The sequence below is a fragment of the Larus michahellis genome, chromosome 3 (genome assembly GCF_964199755.1).
Source record: "Larus michahellis chromosome 3, bLarMic1.1, whole genome shotgun sequence".
NCBI classification, from domain to species: Eukaryota; Metazoa; Chordata; class Aves; order Charadriiformes; family Laridae; genus Larus; species Larus michahellis.
The window spans coordinates 60,531,894-60,558,466 of NC_133898.1; the positions used below are offsets into that span (position 1 = coordinate 60,531,894).

The 26,573-nt window shown below is 47.0% G+C and overlaps 1 protein-coding gene across 3 annotated transcripts; it reads right to left on the reverse strand.

Annotated features, from left to right (window-relative positions):
• Positions 1–9,139: 9,139 nt before the first annotated feature.
• Positions 9,140–25,659, reverse strand: ZC3H12D (zinc finger CCCH-type containing 12D). 3 transcript variants are annotated; one of them, XM_074580383.1, is made up of 6 exons: positions 24,822–25,659; positions 20,367–20,806; positions 15,059–15,198; positions 13,734–13,968; positions 12,637–12,743; positions 9,140–11,894 (listed from the first exon to the last, which is right to left on the reverse strand). In XM_074580383.1, exons 2-6 carry the CDS (start codon positions 20,747–20,749, stop codon positions 10,846–10,848), a joined length of 1,914 nt encoding a protein of 637 aa, XP_074436484.1. In that variant the 5' UTR covers positions 20,750–20,806; positions 24,822–25,659; the 3' UTR covers positions 9,140–10,845. The 3 variants fall into 3 exon arrangements, with proteins under 3 accessions (XP_074436484.1, XP_074436483.1, XP_074436485.1); XM_074580382.1 differs by lacking the exon at positions 24,822–25,659 and adding an exon at positions 20,911–21,668; XM_074580384.1 differs by lacking the exons at positions 20,367–20,806; positions 24,822–25,659 and adding an exon at positions 15,353–15,553.
• Positions 25,660–26,573: the final 914 nt, after the last annotated feature.

The following is a 26,573-nucleotide window of genomic DNA, read 5'->3' on the forward strand; positions in this document are numbered from 1 at the left end:
CGTTTGAACATGCTGTTTTTTGATCGCGTAAGTAATTCAGTTCAAGACTTGAATGCGCATCTTGATCTCACTTGAACATCAGTCTGTCACCCTACAGCAACCATGCTTTTCTCTTGGTTTTTAAAACACTTTTACTAGTTTTCCCTGCCCAGAAGGTGGTAGGCTGCTACGTGGTGATTTCAACTCACTTAATATCTTTTGATTTCACATGTGAAATTCATCTCATGAGACTTTTAAGACAAAATGCATTAGTAGTGCTTGGGAGCAGGGATTGCATTACCCCACCACCACCACCAGCTGGAAGTGTCCTCTTTACTAGTTTCCAGGGTTGTACTCCGTGGGCTCCCGTTCTCTGTGGAGCTATTAATGTGCTACGAAGCCTGTGTTCCGGCATGAGAATGGCACAACCTCCCTAGGGATGACAAGAAATAGCTAATTTCAGCATTGCCCATCGTTTGGTCACAGCTGCTGGTTTCTGACTAATGTGGAAGGGCCTTTGAGGCCTAAAGGAAGGTGTTATCAAGTGTTGATTAAAATAATATATTTTTTTTCTGAATTTTAATTGTGTGACTCCAGCCAGGTCTCAGAAAGGTGACACAGCTCATCTCACGGCGCAATTGGATTCTGCTGTTGCTGCCATAACCTAATTGTTTTCCTTCTCATTTTTTTAAGAGTAAAAGCATTTAACTCCAAACTTAAAAAAGACTGATGAGTAAAGCCCACCAGTGAAGAAGTGGTGGACAAGGGCCTGAGGTAGGTGGCATAAACTGGGCTGCTCAGAGGCTTGTTTTGTCGGTGTTAGTCATCTGTTAGCAACTCCCGCGTGACCCTCTAAAGCAACAGCTGTCGCTGCTGTCTGAAGGAGGCTGCGTTTTGTGGTATTCCCTGCCCTGAAACACGGCTGGATTGTATTTATCTACAAAAGCAGCCCCGTACCTGCTGTTTCTGTTGGCTTTTTCTGGGTGTGTTTTATTTGGTGGTTTGTGAGGGTGCCTGCCAGCTGTCAGGACACAGGCACGGTTAGTTCTCTCTGCGCGTCCTCAAGCAGCAATGCGAGCCAGCACACTTGCTGACCTTTTCCAGGTGTTTTTTCATCAGCCTCCAATATCTGGGTTGGAGTTTGCTTTTTCCTGCCTTTTTAGCCCATTCCAGCCTGGAGCAGGTAAGCCTGCTGCAGTGTTGAGAGGGGTTATGGTATGGTCGCGAAGAGCTCCCAAGTGGTGTATTTTGTCATTTTTTTTCTGGACCTTCTTGCTAGCGTGTGTGATGGTGCGGGGCTTGATGTAACGCACAGGAGCTGCTGTGTCAACCCTGAGCTGGCAATGTTTTATTGTTAATAGTTAATATTATTTAGTTAATAGTTAATAGTTATTTAATAGTTAACCCCGTATAGAGCTGTCTGGTCCCTGAGCGGGAAGGAGAGGAGCAGGTGTTTCCTGGTTCATTTAGAATCATGCCGGCCTGTGGGAACCTTTGCTGCCAGGGGTGTGCAGCTTGCGGCGCAGACGACTCTGCGCTTCTTCAGATGCGGCATTTCCAGGCAGGGCCACAGCAGGTCCCCTGGGGATGCTCCTGCGAAACCCTGCGTGCAGCCTGCCTTGTGGGTCCTTTTGGGTCCCAGCTCTGTGTTGGTGCGATGTAACCTGACTTTGTACAGGACATCACCTATGTCCTCTAGAAGATTTGCTCTGGAAGTTTCCCGGTGGATTTATATAGCTTAGAATTTAATACCCTGAACAAATCAGTAGTTTTTCAACTTAAGTGTTTAAGATCTCAGTTATAATTGAGACATTTTTTTCTCACTCCTCTTGTGGTCTTTGCTTTCACCACGGCAATCTCTTGAGAGCAAATTTACTAAAAATATGTAAGCGTGAAAGTTTCCTGTTAATCAGATGTGTGCAAAAAGGGTGGGGGTGTCTTTTGCTTTTACAGATTCTTGTATAGGCAATAAAGTCAGGAAAGCAAGTCAGAAAATTACAAACTTTTCTAATATTCTTACTATGATGCAATTCTGCCTTGAAATGGGACAGGAATTGCGTTTTTCAGAACATAAAGAAGACTACAGTTTTGAGTTCTGATGGGTACCGCAGATGCAGTATTTAAAGAGGGCCTGAATAAGTGAAAGGGAGGATGGCACGGCATGGGGAATCAGCTGCCGGCCCATGGGCAAATGCGGGCTCCATCAAGACGCTCAGGAAATCCTGCCTCCAAGCCAGCCTTGCTGCTGTGCCAGGGATGCAGTAGCACGACCCGAGAGGGTTATTTGTGCCTCTGGCAGGGAGCTTAGAAACAAGGCTGCAAGCAGGTTTCAGATAGCTGCGAGCTCAAGTTCGTGTGTGGTGTTGGACATCCAGCCTCCGCCTGGCTGCGGGCAGTTTTATTTTCGGTTTTATGGAGATGTGGGTGCACAAGCGACCTGGCTTTGGGCAACTGTACAGCTGTGGTGACCCCGCTCCCCAAAAATAAAAGGAAGGTGGGTGTAAAAGGAAGGCAAAAGGAAATTGTGGTGTTTTGAGTTACTTTCAAGAAGCTTTCTTTTCTTTTTCCCCCTCCATGCTGCCTTACAGTTGCACGCCTGGAACACTTGGTGTGTATCTGCCTAACTCCTGATTGACATGTATGCAAGAGAATAAACTTAATTAGTTAAAATCGTCTGTGTTCAGATTCACCAATAATGTCCAAAGTACATCTAGCAATACTTTAGAGATAACATTTGTAAAGCAATGCTCTCCGGACTTGAAGAGAAAGTGTTTTTCCAATTAATTTCTGTCTAAGGGTTGGCTGTGACACTTATCCAATTGGCAAACCTAGTTTCAGATTTCAGCTTTAAAATATAATTGGCAGCTCAGCAAATTCATAAAATTGATCCCCATTCACACTTATTTTTGGCTTGCATTAAGAATGTGCCAACCTGGAACTCTAAACTTAACCCCGAGTGACTTTCCCAGGGCCGCTGCCCTGAAAGGGAAGCCTGGCACCAGCGCCTGGGCCCCCGCCAAGATAAATCCTGCGCCGCTGATGTCAGGGCAGCTGTAGGTGAGGGGAGAATAAAATGACGGGATAATGGGGGGATTTTGTAAAATGCCCCCTTTCTAAAACTCTGTTGTTTAAGTCATGTGGCGACTGGCTCTCGCTGCTCCAGGGTCTGACATGGTGCTGCGGCTTCTAAGACCATCTGAGCTGCCATGGGTACTTTCAGAGCCACTTAAACGTGAAGCGCAGCCTGAAGTTCAGCTGCGGGATAAATGCTTCACAATGTGGTGTGTTCCAGCTCCGTGTAGGAAGCAGCAGCTGGGAGAAGGCAGAGGAATCAGTTCAGCCGGTGTGACCAAACCTCGCCTTGTGGGTACATGAATTTCTTCCAACCTGCGTGAGCCTCCGTGGCCAGGGAGGCCTGGGCGAAGCCGCCTTCGCGCCCAGCAGCACCGGAACCCACCACAGTGCGCTCCCCGCCCATGGTCATAGAATCATAGAATCATAGGGTTGGAAGGGACCTCCAGAGACCATCTAGTCCAACCCCCTGCCACAGCAGGGTCACCTAGCACAGGTTGCACAGGAACGCGTCCAGGCGGGTTTTGAATGTCTCCAGAGACGGAGACTCCACCACCTCTCTGGGCAGCCTGTGCCAGTGCTCTGCCACCCTCAAAGGAAAGAAGTTCCTCCTCCTGTTTAGATGGAACTTCCTATGCTCAAGTTTGTGCCCGTTACCTCTTGTCCTGTCGCTGGGCACCACTGAAAAGAGCCTGGCCCCATCCTCCTGACACCCACCCTTTAAGTATTTATAAGTGTTGATAAGATCCCCCCTCAGTCATCTTTTTTCCAGACTGAACAGACCCAAATCCCTCAGGTTTCTTCATAAGAGAGGTGTTTCAGTCCCCTAATCATCTTGGTAGCCCTTTGCTGTGCCCTCTCCAGCAGTTCCCTGTCCCTCTTGAACCGGGGAGCCCAGAACTGGACACAGTACTCCAGGTGCGGCCTCACCAAGGCAGAGCAGAGGGGGAGGATGACCTCCCTCGACCTGCTGGCCACACTCTTCTTGATGCACCCCAGGATGCCACTGGCCTTTTTGGCCACAAGGGCACATTGCTGGCTCATGGTCATCCTGTTGTCCACCAGGACTCCCAGGTCTCTTTCAGCTGAGCTGCTCTCCAGCAGGTCAGCCCCCAGCCTGTCCTGGTGCAGGGGGTTGTTCCTCCCCAGGTGCAGCACCCTACACTTGCCCTCGTTGAGTTTCCTGCCGGCTCTGCCCCACACGCGTGGGGAGCGGGCGCAGCCCCCGCGGAGGGGCCGCCCGGCCCAAGTGATCAGCCCTGCGGCGGCAAAGGCCGTGTCGGGTGCTACCGCACCGACACCTTGTGGTGGACTCGGCCATCGTGTGTTTTAAAAACACGTTACTGGTGCGTGTCCTGCTGCTGTCGATCGCTAGACGTTTCCTAGAGCCGTTCCGCTCGGCTGTCCAGACTTCTTCTTTCAACAGCTCTACTTAAGCTCCCTTGGGCAAGTACAAACATTAGAACATCAAAGAGCAAAGTGCAGAGGCTGACTTAAACCAGTGTCTCCCAAATACCATCCCTAGTTGCATATCAATGCCATAAAAGATGAAGAGAAATAACCACTGGAGAGTGTTTTTCCTACTTTTCTACTCACCTAGAACTGGGATTTTCTCCCCCTTTTTTCCCCTAATATTGTTATTTTGACTTCAGCTTAGGCTGATACTCACCTTTCCCCCCCCCCCCTTTCTGCAAGGCATAAATATGATCGATGTAACCTAAAAGAGATGCTCTAAAAGTTTAAAGATCTTCCATCTGCTGCTTTAAGTGAAGCCAGGGCTCCAAATCTGCCACATGTCATGTATTACGTTATGAGCAAAAGGATATTCAGATGCTGAAGTTCTTCTCTGAGAATGTTTCCCTGCTGGAAATAACATTTTTACAAGCTTCTGTATTCCCTTCAGTCTCTTCCTAACAGGACCTCCTGTGGGGAGAACTCGGTGCTTCTCATTCCGATGATAGCTTTGAGTAACATTTATAATTGTCTGCCAACGGCTGTGTATTTTTTGGCAGTAACAAATCACCATCAAGTTTTGCTTCCCTGCTAAGAATTTCTTTAGCATCTCTTTTTGCAGCGGTGCTGGGATGGACTGCAGCCTTTGCCAGGCTCTCGTGGCACTCATGCGTTCTGTTTCCCTGGAGCTGCAGAGTGTGGTTTTATTTATGAAGTGCTTCTTGCCGTTTGCCATTTCAAGTGGTAAAAGCCATGACATTCCCCTCTGCTTCTCCTGCTACCCCCCTTCATTACTGCCAGTTGCTCTTTAGTCCTGTTAGGCAGTTCTAGAATAGAACATTGTTCCCGTAGTAAAACTAGGTCTAATCTGGAAACCAAATCGCCCGATGGTGATAGTATCTTTGTCTTGTCTTTGTGTTCAATGTTGTAGTTCGTTCAGTTACTGTAGTTGATACCACTTCTTATTTACCTGGTTTCTCAGTTGTTTGGAGCCTCTGCAGGTATTAAATTATGGGTATTAAATTCAGCAAGCTGACAGTCCCAGGAGAGCCGGACCCCGCTTTGGTCAGTGTAGCAAGGCTGCAGACGGATGGCAGCCACCCTTCTCAACCTTACTTTGCACAGCAGTACCTTTCCGAGGTTTATCATACTGTACACAACATACAGTTCTTTACTTTTATTTAATACCTCCTTGGTCTTTGATGAGAAAATTTATTTCCATTTGTACAGTTTGACTGGGGTTTTTTATGCCATCCATGCTTTGCTGCCTGCTTCTAGTTTAGGGTTTTGTTCTGCCATTCAGTGCCCTAATGCCCATTTGTCTTCTGCATGAAACCAGTAGTGTTAGTAACTCCCTCAAATGGACAATCTTGGTGATAGTAGGTGAAAAATGAATGTTGCTTTTACAGTAAGATATCAGGTAGTTAAGAGCAGATGGAGGCTGAGTTTCTGCTAGCATCCCCTTTGATCCTTAGAGGAGAGAAATGTGTACAAAGTCAGCACGAGCACCTGTGAATGTAACTTTGCCTCCGTTTCCTTCCCCAAAAAGCTTTTGCGAGGAAGACTGCTTTTAAGGCGTGATGGGAAAACAGCCTGAGAGTATCGGATCTCTGCCAGGCTAAATGTCGTGGCTTTAACAACAAAAAAAAACCCAAAACCAATAAATATTTAAAAAAAAAAAAAGTAAACAAAGAACCCCCTAGCAAACCCTTCAGCTGGAGAGCAGGGGTGAAGAGAGAGATGGGACACAACCTGGACTTGAGTAGGGGGAGTACGTGGTACAGCAAGGAAGGAGGTGAGCACCCGGGGGGTGGGAGTAGGGGAAGGAAGGGAGCACGAAACAAGGGTTTGGGGGGGCAGTGGGTGGGGACGTGTGGTTTTCTGGAAGCAGGAGGAGAGGACTTGGGATGGGGAAGCATTTTGTAACTTGTGACCCACTCTACAACGAGTGCAATGGAGCCCAATGAGAACGGGAGAAAAAAAAAATGTGGAAAAACTAGGGAAGCCGAGGAAATGGTGTGACAGAGGGGAAGCCAAAGAAGATGAGCAGGCAGTGCAGTTATGGTGAGCAATTTTGATGCTGCTGTTCATCCACAGAGGCACATCATCTAATTTTCTTACTGCGTTCAAAGGCCTGCCAGCCCTGCATGTGTTGTCCTAATTTCTGGCTTGCCGCCTTGCCTGTGCTGACCCCACAAGTCACTGTATTCGCAGCTTTGCTCCATTTGCATGTCCATTTTTATTGCATTTGTCAAGTCAGCACATCTGTACATCTTACTAAAGAGTTCCTCTGAGCCTGCTGTGAGACCTCAAGGCAGTGAGCCCAACTTGGGGTGGAGAAGGGTGGAGAAGGGGTGGAGATGTGGCTAAAACGCTAGAAAAGTCCCTTCGCTATCGATTGCAAGTCATAACACTTTCTTAATAATGCTAATGACAAGCGGTGCTGTAATGTTAAACTATTCTTCTCGAGAGTTCAAAGTATCCCTGTCCCACCAGCACGTAGGAGGTAAATACCAGAATGTATATGTATGCTGTGTATATGTGAGCAAATGCAGAGCAGACCTACCCTGGGGCAGAGAAGCAAAGGGCTTACGGTGGCAGGGTGAAGGGGTTACAGCTCCAGGAGTGAAACTGAGATGTTCCAATTCCGGGCTTGGGAAAAGTCCACGCAAAAGATGAAAGACAGTATCTGAATTGTTATCTTAGAGATATGTATGTAAAGTACCTGTGTCCAACGTAGGAGTCTGTCTGTTAAAGGCTTTCGCCAGAGGCTTTGGGGGTTTTTTGACTTGCAGAGGTGGTCTGTCACAGTTGGTGAAGTACAGGGCTTGCTGCTTCTTCCCTAGCAATCCAACTTTTTTAAGGAGGAGAGTAGCCATGAAAATTGTCTTGCTCCATTTAGTTGTTTATGATTAGTTCAAATGCTTATAAATCGTGCCGGCTCTTATGGGAAGTGAGTTAAAACATTAGCAAAACTTCTCAGAATAATTGGCAAATGTAAGTGTTAGATACAGAGCAAGGTTATTATCTACTTCACAGAGTGTCTTATGGCATTAATTTTTATGGTATCTAAGCTCACCAAATCAGTAGACTTGTCATCAATGTTCTTCCAGGGAGAAATTCTATATTTAAGAAGAGGTGGGAGGGAGGTACAGTGGGCTGCCCGGGACTGCTTCCGGGGCAGAGAACCACCCTCTTTCCCCCTTTTTATGCTGAAGAGCTGTTGCAGGGGTGACTTCCACCCAAGACTTTTCAGTAAAATATTTGTATCTAGTTTCCCTAGACCCTCACAGAGGAGGGTATCTGTGGCTTCCTAACTTTGGGAAAGGGCAAAAGCAGAGAAGGGAAGAGCATTCTCTTTTATGACTTTTTTTTTTTAATCTTAAAATGAGTTTGGCAATCTGTAAATCTCCCTTAGGAAAGCAGCCCATCTCCTGGAGGATTGCTCCCACTGCTTCCAGCTTCTCCTAAAAGAGTCTTGACGACTAAAAAGTAAAGAACATTAAGAGCTTTCTGAGCCTGCTGGGATTTATGGATTCGTTTTCAACTTGGCAGCGAGAGCTGGACTTGAATGTATCTCAGCAGAGATACCAAAAAGCAACAGCCTCCTGCCCTGTCTGTGCAAAAGCACCCCCTTCCCTCTCCTCGGCAGCTGACAAAGCCAAAAAGCAATCCCTCCTGTCTTGGAAAGTGTAAAAGGCTCCGCAGCAGAAACTCCGGAGTCCCAGATGCTTGTGCCGTGGTGAAATAACGGAAAAGCCTGTGTTTCCCGCGGGCTCTTGGCCAGCAGCAGAGCTCCTCTCAAGCAGGCGGTGACACAGCGCTGCTGCTGAACTGCCCTTTGAACAAACGCTCCGTGAGAAAAAAACCCTCCGGAGAGCAGAAGAGCCAAGAGAAACTAAGTTGAGTTTAGCGCCAAAGTCTGATTTATTTTCTCAGACACTTTCTCAGCAGAATGCACGTTCTATGTATTTTACTGAAAGATTCCCCAGTAAATAAAGCAGAAATGAAAGAAAAAAATAAAGTTAAACATCAAGAGAGGGTTTTGAACAACCACCAAATTCCTGTGCAACCTCAAAGGAAAAGGGGAAAAGCTTATGCGCATGTCTCCAGCAAGCCAAGGGCACTAGGTAAAGGCTGCGTGCCAATCTTCCTATTGATTTTAAATGCTTTCTGTGTGGAAATATGTAACATACATTCCAGGCATAAAAATAAATGTTGACATGTATGCTTATATCCTGCTCCGTTGCCATGTGTGTGTTTTCTGAACGCTGTCATGTGGGACTTGCTCTGTTTGAGTATGTGGAAGGTGTTTTTTCCACTCTGCATCGCGCTTTCTCTGCAAGTATATATGTGTACGGCAGTATATATGTGTACGGCAGTATATATGTGTACAGCAGTAGCTGGGAAAGCTCCGGTACAGGTTGCTAGGCAAGCCAATGAGCCGGGCCTTGCATAGGCACAATATATAAGCATTTAATCCCTGAAGTATCTCAGGTTGTTCCAGTGTGTTCAGTGCGGTGCGTGGCATATTTCAGTGCAACTAAAACGATGGCTGTAGAACCCAATTACTTTTCAAAGCATTTCACAGGGCATTTATTCCATAGTTTTGTTTCAATGTCATTTCTAATCTTTATGTAATATGCAGGGGGTATTGCATATTGGCGATACGCACCAGCCATTCTGGTGATCCAGTTGTAATATATAGTGGAAAATTCATGACAGATGGGAAAAACTGTCATGTTCCGTGAAGGTAAATCATACCTCCAAACTTCAAGTTAGAATTTCTTGGAGCCAACCACATGGCTGTAAGAGATTGAACTGATACGTTATATTTATTTCCTGAAAATTCTTTAATCACTACCACCAAAAAAAATCTGCTGATGGTTTCCGGAGGGAAACGGGTCAAACTATCACCACTTTCACAAAATGCACCACGTGACAATGTCACAAAAGGTGAATTACTACTCCTTAGCCACCTTTTCGAAAGCAAGAGACTTCAGAGTTTTCAGTGAGGGCCGTGGAAAATTCCTCTCTGGAACCAACATCAATGACTGCCCTTCAGTGAAGAATCTAACAGAGATAGTGCAGGGACAGAGAGTTTGTAAATCCCGACTGAATGTTGGACTTGACGAAGCATCAGTGCTAAGAAGAATGGGGGGAAAAAGAAGAAAGGAAAAAAAGAAAAAAGAAAAAAAAGACAAAAAAGACGACATTATTCAGAACAAAGTGGTTTAGATGACCGTTTTATAATGTGTTAAAACATTTTTAAAACATGTCATACTGACATACTTAAACTTTGGTATAATGCCAAAAACCTTCAAGATCAACCTTAATATTTGAGTTACAACCTGAGGAATTCAGTGGACTAATGCAGAGATTAGCAGCTTTACAGCTTACTGAAAATCAAACATGTCCCAACAGAACACAGTTTAAATGTTTGTAATCGTAAATCAGTTCTATAATTGCATTATGGGAGCACATTTTGTTGTTAAGGGTTAAGTCAACAATAGTTTTCCTGTTTGATACAACAGAGATGCTTTAAAGCTTTTTTTTTTTTTTTTTTCTTTTTCTCTCTTGGCCTCATCTGGGTTTCTTCTTTTTGGAATTAACAACCCTGAGTCCTCAATCCTCATCAGGACTTACACTGAAGATGACTTCCCTGATTTGACTTGCATTGTGCGTGATCCCGTTGTGTGTGAGCAATGTACCTGAGGCTAACTTCAGCTGCTCTGGGATACCTCCTCCACCTCTGCTAGTGCTTCTGTGTTCACAGCATCAGTTTACAAACACAAGATGTATCTTTGAAAGCTCATTGATAAAAGGCTGGGCCTGTATCAGGCAATAATATGGACCCTAAGACGTGTGTTAGGGGAAATAGGCCAAATTACTTTTTATGTTAGCTGAGCAAGTAGTCATGGTGGGGGGGGTCTGTGGAGAACCCTTCACTGGGGACTGTGGAGTATGGTTCTTTTAGGCTAGCTGAACAATATGTTAGGACTATAAAAACATGTCTAGTGTCTGAAGGCATTAATGAAGATCTAAGATCTATGCCATGCTGAAACCAGTCACCAGTGTGGCTCAAATGCTGACAGCCCAGTTACCCTGAGCTCCCCCCCACACTTCCATGGGAGGTGAATGAGACCCCACCGCAGTGAACGGCAGCGTTTGCCTTGACTTAATGCCCCAATGTGACATAGCTGGTTGATGCTTAGACTTGTGCTCCTGGAATAGCTATAATCCTTGCCATAAAGCCCTTTAATAACACTTAGTTAAGCCCCAGAGTAGCATCTGTTTTGCCCCAGGAGGAGTGCTTGTTGGGAAAGGTTTGGTCTGGAGGCTTCACAAGTTTCTGTGTCTCTGAATCAGTAAAGTCAAGCTAGCAACATCCTTGATATCGGGGTACAAAGCCATGATGCGGTTCACCTCGCCATAAGGGAAGAGGGAGCACAGCTCCCTGTGTACATTTGCTTGCTGGGCAGAGGGTGGCCTCGCAGCTGGGGTGGGCCAGTAGTCACTGTAGGAGGCATCAGGGTAAGCAAGGGCTTTCTGGAAGAAGCCCAGCCCGTTGCTGGAGTCTAACAGAAAGGGCTGCCCTGGGGGCCGGCTGGGGAAGCAGTGCTGCTGCTGCGGCCGTTTCTCGCTGTACAAGTGAAGTGGGTCAGGGTGAGGGTGAAGAGCTGCGGACGGTGGCAAAACACGGTGCTGAGTCTCCAGGGCCTGTTTGTGCTGAGCACCACCAGGGACGTAGTGGCTCCTCTGTCCCATGCCAGGCATGCCGTGGGACTCCTGGGGCCAGCTGAGGTCTGGGCACATCCCGCCCCGCACAGGCGGGAGCACCCTTTGCTGGAAAGAGCCTCCCGGTGGGCAGGAGTGGTCCAAGCTATGGGGTTGATGAAGTGGGTACGGGTTGTGCCTGAGGTCACCGCAGCGATGAGGGCTGTCCGTCACCTCTCTGTCCTGAGAGGTATGTATGAACCGGTTGTAGCTGTAGGTGCTGTCACCGATGGATAGCCCTGACATCTTCTCCAGGAGCACCTGGTCTCGTGGCAGCTCTGTCTGTAGCAACCGCTGGTCCAGCCCCAGGTCAGAGCCAGGGCCACCAGCCCAGGTGCCAGGGGGCTGCCCAGGACAGCTTCCCTGTGACCACCCTGGGTAGCAGGAAGCCCCTGCGCAGCCGCTGGCTTCTGGCAGCGTCTCTGTGCAGGCGTCAGGCGGTGTGGGATCTCCTCCCGTCCTGTACGGCGGGCAGTTACGCTTCTCCTCCTCTTTCCCCAGGCTTAATGGGACCCCTATTTTAGCCCTGAGCTCATCGGCAACTGAGAGCTGAGCTTGCTGTGGTCTCTCTGGGTGGTAAAATTTGCATTTATTGCCATAGGTGCATTTTTTACCTGAAAGAATAAAAAAAAAAATAAAATCAAACAGGAGCTTGTCTCTAGCACCCACGTCATTTAACCGCCTCATCACTTCTCCCCAGCACTGTGCTTTTGCAGGGGCGTGGGGCACACAAACAGCAAAGAGGGGAAGTGCTCTTTTCCAGTTCAGTACTTTTGACCCCAGATTTAAATACTGCTGACCTAAATAGCAGGGTGAAGCAGCAGTGAAAGGAAGTCTCTGCTATTTTGGAAGTGTCTGAAATTCATTTATGTTCCGGTCGCTACCCTCAGTGGGCTGGGATTGCTGCTGCCACGAAGGGTTGCTCTAAAAAACGGTATGAGGGATTTACCTCTGAGAAACCCCCGCGTTACTGGAAGGCCATGGGTGGGGAGGGGAGCGGGGGGAGTGTTTGGATGGCCTTTCCCAAGTGCTACAACCCAAGTCCAGGCCGCAAAGTGACAAGTGTGTGCAGGCTTTGGGGGTGGTCAGCATGGCCAGGGTGCCTGGTTTGGGTGCTGCCCGAAGGGGAGGATGGAGGAGCCAGAAATGGCCGCTGCCTTTGTTGAGGCTGAAGCCGCTTAAGCAGGAGAGGAAAAAAAGCATCACACGTGTGAGCAGCCCAGACCCAAGCCCTGCCGCAGGAAGCAGGAGAGGACATGGCAAAGGGCACTAGCCCTTAGCTGAAGGAACGAGCCGCCGGGAAGCAAGGGGCAGGAGGAAGAGGGGTGTCAGTTCACAGCACAGAGAGAAACCCACCATAGGGACAAGGCTGCCATTTTGGTTCTGGAAGCACTGGCTTTTTGCTGAGGAAGTTACTCAGAGTGGGTCCATGCCGGCCTAACGGATCGTCGGGAGGCATAAACCTGGAAAAGCAAAAAGTCACGGGGGGGTAACAAAAGTGCCTCGCGCTTTTGAAGCTAAGGTACTGTCACAGCTTGTGGCACAAACTTAGGTCAGAAAAATCCTTGTGATCCTTTCGTGGCCTGGCCTTCGTGAGTCAGGCTGTGTTAGTAGACACAGTGCCCTCCTGCCTGCAAAGCCAACGATGCCTCAGCTTCATGTGGTTGTTGTTTTTTCCTGGTAACTTAAAACAACTGTAAAGGCACGGCAGCTTGTTGTAGCTCTGGCCGGCCAGAGGTCCCAGCCATTGCAGCATCGCTTCCTTTTTCTCTGAAGGAGCAGCCACAAACTCTTCTGTGGTACCAGCACTGCAATACTCACCATCAGCTCCCTTCCCTTTTCTTACTAAATACTCAGGAGAACGAGGATTAAAAAGCCAGCAGTTAATTCAGGGCTACAGCCGGTCATGCATGAGGTGTGATAAACAAGCCCAGCCTGTTTCAAGGATTCAGGAAAGGCTCAGCCTCGCAGGCACGGTACAAGTGCCTTAATGGAAGCCTTCCCCAAAGGGGATGGTAAAGGGCCAGAGAGACCAGCTTCTTGTCTCTCTTCTTCTAGAAAGTTATGATTACAAAAGCATAGGAAAAAGTGCTGTTTGGCCTTGTATGCAAATTGAAAATACCGCCAGAGAGACAGGCTCCTCCCATGGATTTAATTCTGTTTCTCATAGGAAATAGAAATTAAAAGATACCAAGCCCTGGGTGGATTGGCAAGAAGCAAAGCTGGTCACTAACGCTGCCGTTCAAATAGAGAAGTTCATTGAAAAGTGACATGGGGAGGTTAAGACCAAAATTGAGGGAGCAGAAACTACAGAAATAAGAACAGTTGCGGTAAATTCCTTTCAGAAAAAAAGGTTGGGGTACTCTGCTACCAGTGGGAGGTGCATTGATGTTGGAGCTGACTTGGCCCATAATGTTTAAATTCGAGCTTGTTGAACAACAACTGTCTCTTACCTGTTACTGACAAAAGAGTACATGAGTAGTCGCTGCTCAATAAACCATTTCCACTCGGGGTTTTCATTCTGTAGATCCCGGTAATGGTCATTGGAAACAATGACTCCGTCTTTCTCATAAGCAACTTTCACTATATAGCGATCATCGTAGCAAACCACCCTCTTGCCTTTCACCTTCCGGGATGGGGTGTACACAAGGATCGATTGCTTTTCAAGCTCTTCAAGAATGTGCTGATCTGGTGGGGTGGTTGGCAGAGACAGAAGGAAAAAAAATAAAAATAAAAAAAAATATCAATTGGTAAAGACCAGGTCTCAGTCATGTGCTAGAAACCTACAAGAATCTAAAGATGTTCCAGCACTTTAGGCAACTTAAAGCAGTGTGATTTTTCAGAGGCACTGATATCTGGTGGTAGTTTGGAAATTTGAAAATAAGGTCTTTTACAAAAACAGCTGATCTTAAAACTTGAGATACGTTTTTTAATTTTTAAGTCTTATCCAGAGAAGGATGCCTTGAATTCTACACCAGAGATACGCTGAACCCCTGTAGTTCCTTTTTTACCCCACTAGATGCTAGAAGGCTCATAACCATCATTGGCATGAGTGTTGCTGGCAGAGAAAATGTGCCTGATTGATAGAATAAATAAATAAAAAAACAAACTTATTTTGCTGTTGTTGAGGACACTACAGCTTCTTGTCATTCCTGCTACACAGAAATGCGGATGCCCAGCCACCTCATCTGCAGCCACAGATATCAAGCTGCTGGCACAAATGTGGCAGATTTATTTCCATACAAACTATACAGATATACAAATATATATATACATATCTATAAAAATACATATATAAAAGTCTCGCCACCCTCCACAGACTTTAGGTGATGCGTTTCCTTCTCCTGGAAGAGGAACCCATGTAGCTCCTGGATGGGGGTGGTAGGCTAACAGGTAATAGTCATGCAGCAGTGAACACTTTGGATATTGCCACCTTTGGATAATGTGTGAAACGATGTCGTTGTCTCCTGGCTGGCCTTAAAAGCTCTGCAGACTCATTGAGAGCGGACAAACTCACTCTTTCTTTGGCTCAGCTGGCAGCAACTCGTGCTTCTAAAGTAGAAGGCTCAAAGCAGTGCAGCAAAGCCCTGTAGGCAGTTTTAGCTGCCAGCCAGGAGCATGCGGCAATAAATTAATGACTAATTTAAGTGATGGAAACACAATACACAACTTGCACTCTGTGTGTCTTTGTAGGGAAAACCCATACTGGACTCTTCACACCCCTTGCCTCCAAACTGCACCTAATGGTTGCCAAATTATGTCCAGGATGGTGACCTACCTGCAATCGGACTGTCTTGTCGAGGGGGCTCCTTTCTCCAGAGTGGGACAAAAACCTTGATGTACGTGTGCCCCCTTTCACGAAACCAATCCACTGCCAGCTGGATCCCCCAGCAGGAGAATACCTCTTTGTTTCCATGACTATAAAAAAAAAAAAAAAAAAAGAAAAAAGGAGGAGGATGGAGGATAGTGAGGCAAAGCTTTCAAGAAACTTAGAGTTCTCTTTAACTGAGCCAGTAACGAAAAGGCAAAACAAACAGCTTTTCTGTCATTCACCAGTTTCCAAGAAAACTACCTGGCAGGGTGTTCTGGTTGGACAGATCCAAACGCCTTCTCCAGCGGAACCAGAAACTTGTTGTCTGAAGCAGTTTGGATACTTAAAAACAGAGGTATCCTATCCCCCATTTCTATGACCTGCCTGCTACCCAAGCCTGTTGCTTCCATCTGTATCTGGATGGACGTGGGTGCTAAAGTACCACCAAGATCTTAGGCTGTGTCAGACCCTTCACATGCCTTGTCTGACAATGGTTTGAGGAGTGAGAGTTTCTTCCAGCACAAGCAGAAACCCGTGAGGCTCTCCTGTGAGAAATAAAATTTGGGAATTTTCTGCTGTGGTAACAGTGACATTAGGGATTTTAATGTCTGAAGTGGCTGCAAGTGTGATGGCGGGTCATGCAGCTCTTGATCTCTGTCAGAAACAGGAGTCAAGCTATGGGGGAGGGAAAACTGTTAGAGGGAGGATGGGAAATATGGACAATCTAACCCCGGACACCAAAACAGGGATGAGACCTCAGTGGAGATGGCCACAGGCACCTCAGTGCCATCTTTACCTTGCCCTAGTTGGTGGATTTTGTCTTCATTGCACAGAGAAGTAGGAAAGCCCTAGGACAGGAGCCGTAGAGGACGCAGGCAAGGCAGGTTCTGGAGAATCATCAACACTCAGAGCAAGACACAGAAAACAACCTCAAGAAAAACAATAAGGGATGATATCCTTCCTGAGTTTCTCCCACAGACACATTGAAAATTCTTACTCCTTGTCATTCTCTTATCTAAAAATTTGACTACAGTGCAGTGCACATGTAAAGGAAGGTAATTTTTTAACTACCTCTGCACAAGGAAACAACTCTACACAAAGTCCTAAAATGGATAAACACCCTCATAGCATCTACAGAAATCTCTTGTACTTGAGCTTTCTGGATAGTATCACCACAGTCTCACTCAGCCTCTGCAAAACATACTTGTAAATGATTCTCTGGGTTACTACACCAACCTGCAGTGATGGACCAATTGAGGACAATGCTGCTGTCTTAAATGCCTCTCTCCCCACCGTCTTCCAGGAATTCAAATCTAGGTTCTGCCTACATCATCCTCACAATCGAGGCTCCATCATACACCTAATAAAAGTTTCAGTGCTGGAATGGGGGCCACAAATGGAAAACAGTGCAGTTTGGAGGAAGAAACCCGGTTGTTTATTAACAGCTACCCAGGCAATAGAAAGTCTTTAAAAATAAACCCCAGCAATAATAAATGGTCAGAAGTGTTTGGCACATCTAATGTCTATTCTAGAGCAACTGTTCTCTTTGGTTTTAAAGGATAAGTTCTACCCAGGATAGGTATAAAGTTACCTGGACAGGTGAAATGGAAGTGCAGGTCACTTTTTCAGATAACTGCCTTTGAAAGGGAGTCTAGGTACGTCTTTAATGCCATGACTCAAAGGAAGTTCAACAACAGCCTGCTTTAACATTGACTACTCACTCATATATATAACCTTGTCAGTTTTAGGAAAGTAATTCTGGATGTATGCCCAGTGCAGAAGGTAAAGCACTCAAGCACAAGGGATTCGGCCAAAACGCCAAGCAGAACAAGCGAGAAGAGGCACCTGGAGTTGTTTCTCAGTGTTATCACTTAATCCAGTTGCTGCTGCATTGCTACAGCCAAACCTGGGGAACGTGTGTCTAAGAGAGTCTGTACACACCATGGTGCGCTGCAGCGCCGACACACGGGAACAGCACGTCTGCCGTGAAACGGAGCAGGGCCTTTAAAACTTTTCATTCCCCTGCGGGGTGAATTTGTGTTGCCTGACGACAGATCTGTCGTAGCTCAGTCCCATCGCTCTCCCTCCTCTCAGCAACAGGACCCACTGGGTCACAGAGCAGCAGGGCCCGTCTCTCAGAAACCGAAGCAGCAATTTGGTCTGGCTCTGACTCCGGCAATTAATCCATAATTAGCATGAAGTGGATCCTTTTTAAATGGTGCGATTCCAACCCCTTTGAGAAGAAGTTTATTCAAAACAACTTCTTTTGAAAACTGCGAATGGCCCCGTCTCCACCTGGTCGTGACACAGCACCAGCCACAGCTTTGGCAGAAGGCAGAGAGCCTGATGCAGGACTCCGCTGGCCTAGGAAAAGGCCTCCTTACCTATCACAGCTTAAAAATTAAATGCAAGCACAAGATAGACTCTTCGGTGTGCAGCGAATAGGGTTACAACAGTTTCCTTTTCATATTAACTTAACTTGATTTATTTTTTTCCATTTTTTTCCAACCTCTTCCCATGGACGGGCTGGCAGACAGGTAAGTTTCTCATTATTACATCTGATGGAAATGCAAAGTGCACAGAGACATCTGGCTAGTGAGACTGGCTGAAGGCAAGGTTATTTTCCATTTGGTTCCTATGGAGAGGCTGATTGACGATTGGAGACCACCCACTTGCTTTACTACCCTGGGGCACACACGTCCTTTTCAAAACCTTGCACCCCGCAATAGGCCCTCCACACCAGCTCTGAGATGTTCCGGAAACACCAGTCCTGAGACAGAAATACAAATGCTCGAGATGCTTTTCTCCACCCAGGCAACTGCCTCTCCAAGCTTCCATTTTTTCACAGCTTCATCCCTAAACTGCTGCTTCTCCTGTACTTTCACAATTGTTGGTGCTGCTGATGATGATTTTTTTCACATCAAGGAAACCTAACATCCCTTTTCCCTGGCTATGCTGCAAACAGCCCTTCTCCATCTGACAGCAGCAAACCAGAAAAATCAAATTGAGGATATCGGAAGCACTCGCCCATCCCGTTAGCCAAAGTAAATGTCATTCAGCACCTCTTTGGAAAAGCATCCAGAAGAGGAAAGCAAGTTCCTTCCAGGCTGTGTTGGTTCAGCATGAACTAACAAGCTCAATACTCTTCTCCATCATGCCAAGTGGTCTGTAACTTTATCAAGACAGAGGCTGGGGGATGTCTGAGAGGAGCTGTAAAACCTTTGCCTTTCTCAAACTCTGAAACAAGTACTTCACATTCCTCTGATTCCTTTCAGGTGAAAGATGAGGAATCCATGGCAGAACACCAGCCTTCAATAATCTAGCAGGCAAATATCTCTCAGTGTAACTTTTTGGAAATTATTCTACAAAAATATTTAGATTTTTACATGCCAGAAGCATGGGTGGTTTCTTGAAAACCCATTTAGGTGGGCATGTGCTCTAGGAAAGCAGTACAACATGGTAGCTCAAGCCAGCTGCTGCACATACCTGTAACGACATTTATTTTGAATAATCTCTGTCTAGCAAGCTCCCATGTGTGGGCTGGTGCCCAGCTGGTGCTCCGATGATCTCGGAGTTTTTCCAGTGTACTACAAGCTCATTAGCCACCAACCTCCTCTGGGTCTCCTGCTGCATCTTCTGCCACCTTGGAAACAATGCTGTTCTCTGCCTTGTCCACCTCTGTCTGCTCTAAGAGAGCCCTGGTAAATTGGTTAGGACAAGGTTGTGCCAGGAGAATGGAGCACATGGCCAGCCCCTAAAGCAATGACAGGGTAGGTGCTCAGCTCAGCCACTCGGCCTGAACGGGTGCTCATTTCTATTGCACAGAGGCAAGAAGGACACCCTAAGGAGGGCCTAGGGTGAAAATACAAATGGGGACAGGAGATCCTGATACCTGGCTACCAGGCTTATGGCTCAGCCAAGGCTAAGCAATTTTTCTGTGTTTATGGAATCATAGAATAGTTTGGGTTGGAAGGGACCTCTAAAGGTCATCTAGTCCTACCCCCCCTGCAATGAGCAGGGACACCTTCAATTAGATCAGGTTCCCCAGAGCCCCGTCCAACCTGACCTTGAATGTTTCCAGGGATGGAGCATCTACCACCTCTCTGGGCAACCTGTGCCAGTGTTTCACCACCCTCAGCATACCACCCTTGTGTATTTCTCATTCCTTGTGAGCTGCCCTAAACCCTTGTTTTCAAATGAGATTTCTCTCTTCATCCAGAAGATGGCATAATCTGCTTAGTCTTCAGTTGGTCTGCAAGTGCTTGTTCCCTTTGTCCTCTGACCAAAAGGGATGTTGTCTCATCTCACCTCACACCAAAGCCAACCGAAGCCAGCCTTCTCCGCCCTGTCCCACCCTGCGAGGACGGGCTTGGCCATGCCGAGCGGAAAGGGAAGTTAACAGGGAAAGACAGTGGAATGACAGTGTGTCCCAGGCTCTCGACTGCCGGGACTTTTGGCTGTTCCTATTGCTTGGGTAAGCAGAGGCCAACCCCCTGCTGCCTTTGGAGTTCCCATCCACGCAGACGTGCCAGGCTCCCCATCAGTGAGAGTGCTTTCACAGTGTCAGGACACTGCTTAGGAAATGTAATTGGCCAGGATGGGTTGCTGTGACCTTTCCCAGAAACGGTGTCAATTAAGAAAAAAACAAGACTATTTAGTACAAAAGCCAACTATTGATTTCCTGATATTTCCATCAAAATGAAGCCAAACCAAAAACCAAGAAAAATATACAAGTCAGGAACATTGCTGGGGTTTACTTGCAAGTCAAAGCAGTACAAAACTGTGCTGTTGTTAGGAACCACAGCCACCCATCTTTATTTTCCCTCTCATCCTTAGATTAGCCGGTCTGTTTTGTCTAGCTGGTCATCAGTTTTTCCTGCAAACACCTCAGCACATAGATTCAGAAATCGTAGGTACCCATTTGAAAAGGCAGGGAAACAGCAATGGTGAACTAAAAGGGAGGGAGAGCTGCTGATTCATACTGCCATAAACAGTAGTGGTTAGCTAGCTGTTGGCTTATAAAAGGTCAAAATGCAGAGCGAGCCAGCGATTGCATTCAGCGTACGTATTTATGGGCATAGAGACAGCAGGTCCCTAGAAGCCGTGCCTCAGCCAAAGAACGAGAGTAAGCAGTGCTTCATGCATCATACATCAAATACACCAAATACATCAATGCACCTCTCACCTGAAGAAAAAAAAACATACCTCAAGCCATCAGCTTTAAAATTCAAAAGCTTCAGTGGAAGGGAACTCCCGTTTAGGAAACAGAGCTTACCTCATTGCCACATTGCTGCCATCGATCACAATGGGTCTCAAGTGATCGGAAGAGTCACTGTCATCTTCTCCAAGCCACTTCGACCCCGGTGAAGTGCTACACGATCCACGGGCAACAAGTTTTAGCGGGGAAGGTTGAGCCTGGTTCTGCAGGGCTTGAGGTTTGCTCCCCATCCGAATCAGCTCTTTCAGCACATCATCCTCCAGGGCCTCTTGGCCCAGGTTCTCCAGCACTTTGCAGATGTCCTGCTTACCATAGCCCAGCTTGCAGAAAAAATCCAGCTTGCTCTGATGCGCTTCCACCCCTGTCGTAGAAACTTTTCTGGAGCGTGGTGGCACTGGCTTGCTAGAAAGTGAACTGGCCAGTGCCATCCTAGCAGGCATTTACGTTCCTTTAAACCCAGTGCTCCTGTCTTCCCAGCCTCGTCCAACAGGCATCAGCTTTAGGTGGGGGAAAGATTAGAAACAAGGAAACGCAAGTGTTAAGGAAGAAGTTGCAATCTCAGTTATTTGCCTAGTGCACAGCAAAGAGACTATCCGATCACCTGGCTTCTCCCTGAAGAGACTGTCCGGTCTTCTCTCAACATTTCAGCATTTTTCTGGTCCACTCTTATTTATAAAAGCACTGGAGCGTCCCATGCAATGTTTGTCACTCTCCAGGAGTTATGTCAGGCAGGTGTCATCCTACTTCATGAGCTATGCAAGCCTGTCTGTACACAGACACGCCGTATGCGTAAGTCTGTTCTTCAAACTTATCAGCACAGGAAATGATATAAAGGACGGTGTAACCGGGGATTTTCAATTTGCTCAGTGTGGTTTGTAAGCCGCAGATAAAAATCTGTCGAATGCTGCTGGATGAGCTCTGATGCCATAGCAACTTAACAAGTACAGCACATTTCATTGAGTGATTTAAGGAAACAAGTTGTTTGCAAAGTAGCTGGGAACTCTGAATTTTTTTTTTAGTTTTGTTTTTCCTAGTATGTGTCCATGTGTGTACACACAGGCATACCTTATGAAATTCTGTCACTCATCTGTTCCGATGATGCCTGACTTACTCTTTTCCTGTTATTTGCTATTTCAGTGAGGGCTTTGGTATTCAGAGAAGTGGCTTGTTTTTTGAAAGCTGCTGGGGCAGTGGTTGGAAGCAGGCAATCTGAAAAGCGTTTCAATTTCGCTTAGATTTAGTGTCAAGAGAAACTGGAAATTCAGAAATGAGTGTGCAGAAGTAGCAGAAAGCTACTTCAAGCTTCTCCCGAACTGCGCTATTTATGCTTCTGGTCTACCAAGTAACTGAAGGTGTTGGGCAGCGGACACAGACATACCCAGAGCTGCTTCAGCCCAAGAGTGACAAGAGCAGGACATGCAGGGTGACCGCTCATCCATCAAGCCAAACATGTCACTGTTTGGCTTGTCGCTGGTCACCAATGGCATGCTCGCACGGAAGCTTCTCTTGCCACATCTCTGCAATTATTGGTGCTACCTTGATAAAAGCCGTGGCTGGTTCATCTACCCATGTGTAGGACGTAAGGGCAGCCCTCTTCCTTTCTCTGATTGCAGACAGCAAATGACGCAGAATTACCTGACCAAACAACTGCCTCCATGATGAGCCCAGAGCAGTAACCACATTGCACCCACCAGCTCCCCTTCCCAGCACCCCCACACGCCGCCGGCCACTCCCCGCCCAGCAGTGGGACACCCCAGGAGCTCAGGGAGGGACTGGAGACAGGGAACGGGAGAGGAGCCTGAGTGCAGCTCCTCCCAGAGCCATTAAAGGTCTCCCCGGACTATGGAGAAGAAATGTGCCTTGGGTTCAGTTAATTTAAAACCAACCCGTTCAGCAGGAAAACCTGATAATTAGTTGATAACCCCACCTCATACAACTTTGACCTTTATTTTTCTACAATAGCCTTATAACTTTCAGGTATTCTTCGGGGGAAGCAATCTGTCACTTTATTAAAAGTGACAAATAGCATCAGTGAAACAAAAAACACCTTAAGTATGTCACATACATAAGGGGAAAGCAGTTACCACGTGTATTTTTCTATCTAAACAAAATGTTTCTTATTTTAGCAGTGGGCTTGACTGGTTTTCCTCACAGCGCGCTCCACAAGTGTCGCAGTTTTTACATCTAATCCTTGTTTTTAACTCATGGCCTGAAGATGAAAAGGAATTTGCCTGCTTTTTCACTACTGAAATGGTTTCTCAGCTTTTAAATAACTACTGAAATACCTTAACCTATCTTTGTACCTGAATATAGCTGAAGCTGTCCCAGCTGGGCTGGCGATGTAGCAAACCCTGCTTCCAGGTGTCCAGTCAGGGGCTCCAAACACTTAATATGTACTAATTGATGATTTTTTTTTTTAAGTCTAGGTTATTTTAATAATTCATTATAAATGACAAAACTTAGTTGTTATCTGTCCTCAGGTTGAAAAGAAAATATTTAATACGTATTTTAATAGCTCGCTCTATTATTTTTAAACCTGTTCTTCTGTCTATCCTGATGCCTTTCCTTTTCTTTCCTTTTTTTTTTTAATATCAGAGCAATTTCCCACGTTAGCATCACGTTGCGTTGTGTGTATGTTTCTCCTGGATTTCATCAGAAAATGGGCTCAATTCACTCCTTCACCATTTAACCAGGCCCTTTTCCATCTGCAGAGGCTGCAGAGGCCACGTCCGTCTCGCAGCGCGCGCGCCTCGCAGCCCCTGGCAGCAGCAGCACACAGGAGCATGTGCAGGATGAAGGCTGCTCGCCGCACCACTTTTCCAACCCCATCCCTGGAAGCCCCAAGCCCGTGGTCCACAGCTGCAGCCTTTGCATTTTGCCCTTCTTGTACAAGCGATGAAGCCCTTGGTGAGCTGGGGCAACGCTCGGGAAACGCTGGGCTCCGGGTGGCTGCCGGGGGCGGGGGGTTGATGCCGTGCGGTATCAACCGTCACCAGCAAACTCTGCGCTACTTCTGCAGAGTTAAGCGCTGGATTTCTGCTGCAGTTTGGGCCAAATATTAAAAGCGAGTGATGCTGTGACTGCAGGGTTTTCACCACAGAGAGGAAAAGTTTGAAACCCGGAGATAAAAGCCTCAGCCAACACTGAGGTCAACACCCATCTGAAGGGAGAATTAAAGGATAATAAAATCACTAGCTTACACGTTATTAAACAGTCAGTAGCGTGCCCAAGTCCAACAGGTCAGTCGGTTGCTTATAACCAGCACAAAAGCATATGACAAGAGGAGAAATTGTTTATTACAGAGTCCGGGGTTTTGCTATCACAGCCAAACAGGTTGTGAAATCCCATTTATAAATTTCATGGCCTTCGTTTTCAAACTACTTTTAGATTTCCTCCTGCCACCTTCCTCTCCCTCACCTCAGCAGATCCTGTTGGGAAGCTGCTCTTGTTTTCCCTCCTCCAAGAGCCAAAGTCTTCTCATTTCCTGGCTAAATCTCCCCACAGGTAATGGTGTGCCCATCCCCCGTTCTAGGTTAAAAAGCAGCCCTCTGTATCTGCGGCGCTGTGTCCCCTCTTGCATACACACACACACAGAGGGAGTCGCTTTAGTCATGCTTCCAAAATGCTATTTTAATCTTAACGTTTTAACTATTAAAAAAGAAATTACTTTTGACCAAAAAATTGAGAGACCTGTCAAGGTCTTCTGTATTTTTTGTATTTTGACAGATTTGGAAGATTAGAAAATAATTTGAACTTTTTGTAAAAACTTTCCAAAAAAATAGTGGTTATCTTCTAATTCCTCATCTTGAATGGCTTTAAAGAATAATTTTGGCTAGTCCTCCCCCCGGGTGTTTGCTCCACTGGCGAAGAGCGAGAGCAGGACCTGGTGCCGCGCAGATGTGTGTTTAAGCATCATCTCCCGCGGCCTCGCTCCACAGAACCACAATAAGGACCGAGTTGGACTCAGGGGGAACGGGGGCTCCCCAAAGCCCCCGCCAAAGCCCCGTCCTGCCCGAGGGGTGGCAGCAGGCACAGAGGGGAACACGGCCCCGGCTGGACTCGGCACTGGTTGAGGCAGAGCAGGTTTGGGTCTTCTCTAAACTAGAGGTGTCCACGCTGCATAACACCAGGAGCGCAGCCACAGCTCCCTGCCACAACAGTGTTCCCCCTCACACCTTCGGTCTGGGACGCCTCTTCTTCCTCCTCTGTCCCTGAGAATGACACCGCAAACCACTTGAGCCCACCAGCCCATTCGAGCCCATCTATGAGCTCTTTCTCTGAGAGAAGGGCTGCTCTGCCTTCAAAAAAATCAGAATTCTTACTTTCGTAAATGAGGGATGCACATAAACTCGTAATGACAAGACCAGACATTTGTGGTCTTGATGACTAAGAAAAGATTTGCCTTTTTTTTTCTTCCCCACCTTCCCTGCTGCATTTGCCAAAACCTACAAAAGCAAACACCCCAGAGAGCGAGCCCTACTCGCAGGTAGACCCACTTGCTCTGCCCCTTACCTGGCAGCTGCGATTTCTGCCTCCCGCCGGTCCTGTCCCACCATCCACGAGCCAGAAGCTGGATTCAGGGCAGTACCAGGCTCACAAGGAAGTCATCGGTCCGTATTTAAAGGCTTTATGGCAAGTTTGATGTCAACTGCGAGCAAACAAGTGCAGTGAGCAGGTTGGAGCTCGTTCTATAGGAAGGTTTTACTTCCTCATTTGGCTGGCAGAGGTCTCATTTCACTGTACAGGTTGATAAACTTTCACTTCATTTTTCAAAAGGAAATTAAAAAAAAAAAAAAAAGAAGAAGAAGAAAAAAAAAAGAGATTCCCAACACGTGTCGGTTCTGAGTCACAGGCAAAGATTAGTCAAACCCACTCTGGCAGGGAACCCCAACACCGGGCATTAAGAAAATAGCATATGAATTCTGGGGCAAGTGAAGTTTTCCACCAGGGATGCTTATTTTAGCCTCCTTCCCCTGCATCTGGCAAATTTCTGACCTTCAGGGACACATGGAAAAAATATTTTTAAAAAAATCACCATTGTGCTTAGCACCTGATATTGCAAAGCCTCGTTCAAACGTCTCTACATCTGAGGGAACCTGCTCTGCGAGAGTACAGTAAAATGTCAAAAATCACACCAAAGCTCCTAACCAACTGGTGCCTCCATTGGAAGACCACAGCAGAGACATGCAGCCCGTCCACAACAAAGGCCAACAGGCACTTCCCGATAGAAACCTGAGGTTTTCCTCTGCTCTTTCCTTACCTTGCTGCAAATAAACATGCCCCAAACCCACTTTTAGGCAGAGGGGAGGGTTGGAGACTCGAGGAGGGGTGACCTGTGGGACCCTTTGGATGCTGCAGAGTGCTCTGCAGGCGGGGTGCCCTCTGCCCACAGGGCCAGGGAGGAGGGGGATCCCCCGCTGCAGAAGGAGAGCGCCTCTGCCACTGCCACACGGTGACACACCAGAGCAGGGCTGCCCTTTCCCAGCCAGAAATTCCCCCCTGCTTGCGTACTTTGTGGGAGGAAGCAGGGCGGCCCAAACCCTTGGTAGTGGCATCCTGTTTAATCCAATGACTGGTGGCTGGTGAGCAAGCCTCGCCACTGCTTCCCAGCTGGTTCCCATCGATGGCTTTTGCCTTTTTGCATCGCACCCAGGCTCCTGGGAACCCTGTGGGACCCGGGCTGCTGTGCAGAGCCGTGCCTGGGCAGCCACAGGGTGAAAGGGCCGCAGAAAACCCGCTACTTCCAGCGGCACAAAACTTCCTCTGATCCACACAGGTCTGGCTGGGCAGGTCACCAGCTGCAGAAATAGGAAAGTGTTCCTAAACTATACACACGTGTTAGTTTTTGGCTACCCAGAACAGTTATCATCGCAGCCTTTGCACATCCCTGGAGAAGAAGGATCTTCTTTTCTCCGTTTAAACTTGCAGAATGCCGAATACCTCATCACAAGACCACCAGGGAGCACTGTTATTGGAAAGGAAAGAGAAAGCCGCTGCGTTATTTATAATCCAGGAAGGCAACAGAGCAAAGCATACGACATTGCACAGTATAGTTTTAACTCATACTTCTCAGCAAAATGGTATTTTTACTATATAAGTAAGAGCAAACCGGAGCTTATAAAAAGAAACAAGAAGAAAATCAGATAAGAGAATTTTGCCCTCCTCTTTCATTTGTAATGAAATGACTAAACCCACCTACTGTAAAAAGCCACGAGCAAAAAACTTCAACGTCATTCCAATCACAGTCAGCCAGGAAGACCCTCA